Below are 5,942 nucleotides of genomic sequence, written 5' to 3'. Positions count from 1 at the left end.
TTATTTGATGAGTAGCGCTATGGCCAAGTGTTTTCTGCTGCCGTTAATTTTGTTTCTGGACTATTAGGAGCACACTACACTATAGCATTTTGATTCTTCCCCTTTGATGTGTTGGGTATAGCCTCAAAATCTTTAGCGCACAGCCTTAGTTGACCTGCAAAGCTGGACTGGGGTGTCTTTAGTTGTATCTTGTTTGCTGGGATGGGAAGTACATCTCTTTGACTTTCACCTCTGGTCAGGATTGAGGTCAAAAATACAATTTTAATCATGGAAATCAGAAATCGTAATCTCACTCTCAACTTGATACCTACACGTGGAGGCTTTGCTGGGGTTCTTAACGCTAGCCCAAGCCAAACGAGCTCTCTGCCTCTCTTGCCTCCGAGTGCAGCACTCCATGGGTGCACAGTTGGAATGCAGTCGTCAATAAAAAGTCACTTTGGAGTTTGCTGTTTGGATGTGTGTACAAAAACCCTTCCAGTTTTCTGTCCTGTCCCCGAGCAAACAAATCTGTGCTTGATTGCTAGCTTAACGTCCGTTTGTCTAACAGAGGCAGCGTGGAGCTGAAATCTCAGAAGATGCGTTATTCCAAGGACATCCTATACCTGTTCGGTCCAAAAAGTCAGCCAGCCTCAGTGTGGAAGGAAAGAAAGTGCCAAGATTGGGAAAAACAGCGGAACGCTTTCCTCCGCTCACAGAGGTACCGTAGGCGACAGTCTGTGAGACAAAAGAGAAGGTTGTGGCAGAGCTGCAAGGAAGTCCTCTTCTTCTCAGTGGTTCTTAAGGCGCTTTGAAATCTGAAGAACTTGCATTGAACCTGTTAGCGAGTGGCTGTGGTTGTGGCTTCACAGTGCGAGGGTCAGCACTAAAGCTGCTTTGAAGGATTTTGTGTGCTCCCCGCGCTCCTTCAGTTGTGCTGCCCTAAGGGTTTGTGGGCCTTCTGTTAGCGGGACGGCTGCCTCAGTTTCCCCCTTTGCCGTTCCCTTTGAAGTCCCCCACCTTCACGTTCTTTCAGGCTCCTGACTTAGCTGCCTCGGTACGGAGGATGCCCGCTGGGGTTGGCTTAAACCTGGGTATTGCGAGGGCCGCAGCAGCACCTGGGAAAGGGGGTTGCCAGAGTTGTGTTCCATTTTCAGCTGCTTGAGCGTGTTTGCTAAGTTGACGGGTTTTATCCCCACGTCCTTGGTGAAAAGAAACGGCAGCAAGCCTGGGCTGTGAAGTTCAAAGTTAGGATGCTGAAACCAACCAAGCAAGGCAAAAGCGCTATCGCTCACTGAGGCAGGAAACCGTCGAAGGCAGTTGCTCTGTCACCTGAGCTGAATTTACAGGCCGTGTTTCAGTGGAAAGCTGCCCCCAGGTCAGCGTGCTCCATGCTCTGTTTCACAAGTCCTTCCCCATTGAATTGTTCCTTTCAGGCCATGGAGAGAGAGGTCAGTGCCGCATTTGGCAAAGGTGAGCCAGATGAGATCATGAGCAGTGCCTTCAAACTAAAGGTCACTCGCGAAGACATCCGCACGCTCAGGAACCTTTGCTGGCTAAACGATGAGGTAAAACCAGCTGCAGCACAGGGCTAGTCTCACTCAGCCTTTATTGAAAAATACCCCTCCGCCCTGTACAGAAGTCGCGTCAACGTTCTTTGACGACCTCCGCTGCAGAGCCTAGAAATCTCTGTACACTTCTTATTTGAGGTGTTGAAGGGTCGAGCGTTTCGGGAAGTTCCGTTACTTCTTGTATGACGCAGCTTCCAGGAGTTCGTCCGGGTTATTGGCGTGGGTGGCAGGTGTTTTGATCAAACTGCCGATGTAGCCCCGTGTGAAATCCTGGGAACAAAAGCCTCCAGCTGAGGCTGGAGTTCTCTCCGCTGCGTGCTTAAGGGTGGCCAGAACAGAGGTGGTGCTGTATTTTTCGTTGGGGAAGGCAGCGTCTATTTTGACACCTCACGTTTCCTCTTTATGGTGCAGGTCGTTAATTTCTACATGAGTCTGGTGATGGAAAGAGGGAAGAAGGAAGGCTATCCAGCAGTCCACGCGTTTAGTACTTTCTTTTATCCAAAACTAACATCTGGGGGCTACGAGTCGGTCAGAAGGTGGACCAAGAGTGTCGATGTCTTTAAGCAGGACATCCTCTTCGTGCCTGTGAACTCGCGAGCACACTGGACACTAGCCGTGAGTCCCACGGGCTTTTTCTTTAGAATTGGACGGGGAGCAAAAACTGGCAAGAGAAGTCATGTAGGTGTTGGGGGGTGTGCGGCACAAGGTTGTGCTTTGCCTAACGGTCACCTTTTAATAACAGGTCATAGATCTGAGGAAGAACACGATCACGTACTTGGACTCGCTTGGGCAGAAAGGGGACAAGATTTGTCAGACTTTGCTGTAAGTAACCGCTCCGTCACTGCTTTTCTGGTGTGAATGAGGAGAGGGGTTTTAGATTTAGTCCCTGTAAGGCGACTGCCAGTTTTCACGTGGCTTGTAGATAACCAAGCAGGAATCTTGGAGTTGCTTGCTGCGACTTGTCTGGCATCGACTGCTTATCTGCTGTCACAGCGTCCCCTGCACCCAGGGTCTGGGGTGCCTGGATTCTGCCACCTTCCCGTGAGAGGCACAGCCAAATACGCCATAGCCCTGTGGCACACGTGTGCCGACTTTGTTAGTTCTTGACCATTAGCTCACAGCCTCTCCCCGTGTTTGTAAGTTTCAGATTGGGATTTTTCCTCAAAATCAGCCTTAAATCAGCTGCAGTGAGGATCCTCTGACATTTTACCGTCCTGCCGTCCGTCTTCCTGTGATCCTTCAGCCGCTTTATTTTGTTGTTGGCCTAAATTACAGAGATGAAAAGGGATTTTTTTTTTTCCTTTTGTTTTAACCAGCCAATACCTGCAAAAAGAAAGCTGGGAAAAAAGACAGCTGGAGCTGGATGTTTCAGAGTGGACTCTTCACAGCATGGAGCCACGTGTACGTGAGCACCCCTTGGGTTTGAAATGGGAACTGTCAGTGCTTCTTTGGGGCCCAGATCCTGGCACGTGACAAAGAAAGGGTTGAGCTGATGTTTCTCGAGGAGTTGATAGTAAAAAGCAGTCCCTAAAGATTGGATTTAAGAAAGGTCACTTAAGAAAAAGGCGGTGCGAACCTCGAGAGGCCTCGCAGGGAGGAGGGCTGCTGCCCCTTCTGGGCCTGCCAAGAATTTGGATCGTAGTGTCCGAGTCCGGGAGGCAGAGGGGAGGGATGGTGAGCAGTGAACTGGGTCTGTTCCTCGTGGGCGGCAGTGGGTATTCGGGATTACGCGAGTAGGGTCAGGAGTGTGCGGTGAGCGCAGTGTCGGTGTGGGTAATGTGCGCTGCTTCCAAGTTGCTTTTCTTTTGAGACAGAGGGAAATCCTCCATCTTCTTTGCATTCCTTAGGAGATTCCTCAGCAGCTGAATGGAAGCGACTGCGGCGTCTTTATGTGTAAATACGCAGAGTACATCGCCAGAGAGAAACCGTTCAACTTTAGCCAGGTGAGTGAAGGTCATAAACCCCTCCAAGCCCCTCTCGCCCAGGGACAGGAGCCAGGGAGGTTAGGCAGCAGCTCTTCATTGTGTCCGGGGCAGGGGCTGAGGTTTCGTACCCCGTTTCGGTGCGTAGTTGCTGGGATCAGAACCTCCAAGTGGCCTGGGCAGGGCAGAGCTGTGGTTCTCCATCCCCGCCTTTGGGAGCTGCTGCCGGTGAGATTCCTCTTGGGCAAGGTACTGCCGCCAGCGGGTTTGGCATATCTGGGCTCGGTATCTTTTGGAGAAATGGCTTCTACCCTTTGACCAGTCAAGACACCGCTTCTTTTTCTTGATTTCGTTTTAGACGGGTCTTTTATTAGCGTGCTTGTAAGCTGTCGCGCGGTCAAGTCAATCTGGTTTTGTCGGGTTGTCGTGTCACCCTCTTAGGAACCGCGTGGGGTGTTGTACCCAAACGGTTGACAGTTCCTAAAGGGAACTTCCTATTAATGACTCCGCTGGGCGTTTATGCGTGTTTGCCGCCTCTTTCTACCGTGACGTCATTATTTAATTTCTCTTTTCTTTCTCTTCTCTTTTCAGACTCACATGCCATACTTCCGGAAGAAGATGGTGTGGGAGATAATCCACCAACAGCTGCTGTGACACGTGGACTCTTAGAGTTCTTATTTTGATTACGTTTCTTCGACCTTAGTTACTTTTCTTAGGCCTTTAGTTAGTTTTCTTAGACCTTTAGTTACATTTCTTAGACGAATTTTCCTCTTTAGGTTATGAAGTAGAAGTTAAGATGGTTTATTCCCCCCACCTCCCTTATTTTGGAGACAGTAACTCTGGGGTTTTGGTACACAAGTTTTCCTCTTTAGCTTATGAAGTAGAAGTTAAGATGGTTTGTTCCCCCCACCTCCCTTATTTTGGAGACAGTAACTCTGGGGTTTTGGTACACAAGTTTTCCTCTTTAGCTTATGAAGGAGAAGTTAAGATGGTTTATTCCCCCCACCTCCCTTATTTTGGAGACAGTAACTCTGGGGTTTTGGTACACAAGTTTTCCTCTTCAAGTTATGAAGTAGTGGTTAAGACAGTTTATTTCCCCACCCCCACCCCCCACCCCCCCCCTTATTTTGGAGACAGTAACTCTCTTTGAAATTAGCTAACGCACCTTAAGCAAAAGCCAGAAAGATGGGTGTGACCTCGTTAAGGGCAGAGTGAAGAAGGAACATCGTCAACTTCCATGGCTGAGCCGCACGCTCGCGCCTCGCAGCGCACGCGACCACGTTACAGACAAATGGGAAACATCTGTGGTGGTGGTTACAGTTGTGTTTGCCCAACTTACCTTCCCAAGGACAACGTGCTGAACTACCGTCTCCTCAAAGAGAGTTTTCCTCTGTTTCTGGAATATCTACCATCTCCTTGATTCCTAAAACTGGATTTGTCACGACCATGGAAAGAAAGCGTTTACCATCTCTTGATTTCTCACCAAAGCCCCTGTCCTTTGGGCTGGTTTGGGGTTGGCTTGTTTTGCTGCCTCCAGGGAGTGATCTAATGTGAAAAGAGAAGTATTTATTTCTTTATATAATATAAATATTTATTTTAATAAAAAGAGCCTTAATGGAAGGAAACTCTCCCTGTGTCCTGGTTTGAGGTAAAAGAGAGCCAATTTTGTTCAGTAACTTGGCTTCTTAGCTGGGCCTCTTCTACCAACTGAAATTAACTGCCTATTGTGCCGTCAGCGTTCACTCTCTCAGAGCGATAAGAGCAATGGTTACAGCTGATGCCCAGGCATGGGATGCAGAGAGGCTCTTGCTTATACTTATTGCTATAACCCCCACGGCCAACCAGCTTTGTTATTTGCCCCGTTGGAGGGTCGGAAGCGGAAAAGCATAGTGGGGTCCCACCTGCGGGGAGGAGCGACAGGACAGGTGACCCAAAACTGACCAACAGGGTATTCCATCCCATCTGCCTCATGCTCAGTAGAAAGGGGACCAAAGGATCAAAGGGTTCTTCTACCTGGGGAATGTTTACTTCGCCCTTTGATAATTATGCTGATGTGACCCCATCAGAGCTGGGGCATGGCAACCTTCTGGGCTCTGAGGATAAGGACTGGTACCTTGTTAAGATCGTGATTTTGTTGTTGATGCTCCTGAATGTGGTGCAGGGGTGGTTTCATGTGAAACATCTGTGCAGGGGGAGCTGGAGGGTACCGTGCGCTGCCGCCACTCAGACCCGCGCAGCCGCTCGGCGATCTGCAGCGGCGCGAACCGCGGCCCCGCCCGGCCCGGCCGCAGCTGTCCCCCCCGGAGCAACGGCACCACCGGCAGCCGCCTCCCCCACGGCACCGGCGTCACCGGCAGCTGCCCCCACCGGAGCAACGGCACCACCGGCAGCCGCCTCCCCCACGGCACCGGCGTCACCGGCAGCTGCCCCCACCGGAGCAACGGCGCCACCGGCAGCCGCCCCCCCCACCGCC

General features: G+C 50.6%; 1 protein-coding gene across 1 annotated transcript; it reads left to right on the top strand.

The window, feature by feature from the left end:
• Positions 1-1,415: 1,415 nt before the first annotated feature.
• On the top strand, positions 1,416-4,123 carry LOC309685394 (sentrin-specific protease 2-like; the record flags this gene model as incomplete). Its single annotated transcript, XM_082501159.1, has 6 exons — positions 1,416-1,544; positions 1,959-2,162; positions 2,290-2,369; positions 2,864-2,948; positions 3,395-3,490; positions 4,061-4,123. 6 exons carry the CDS (start codon positions 1,416-1,418, stop codon positions 4,121-4,123), a joined length of 657 nt encoding a protein of 218 aa, XP_082357285.1.
• Positions 4,124-5,942: the final 1,819 nt, after the last annotated feature.

This window comes from Vanellus vanellus (genome assembly GCF_965231255.1).
Source record: "Vanellus vanellus genome assembly, contig: HAP1_SCAFFOLD_29, whole genome shotgun sequence".
NCBI lineage: Eukaryota > Metazoa > Chordata > Aves > Charadriiformes > Charadriidae > Vanellus > Vanellus vanellus.
This window is presented reverse-complemented; position numbering and strand designations above follow the sequence as displayed.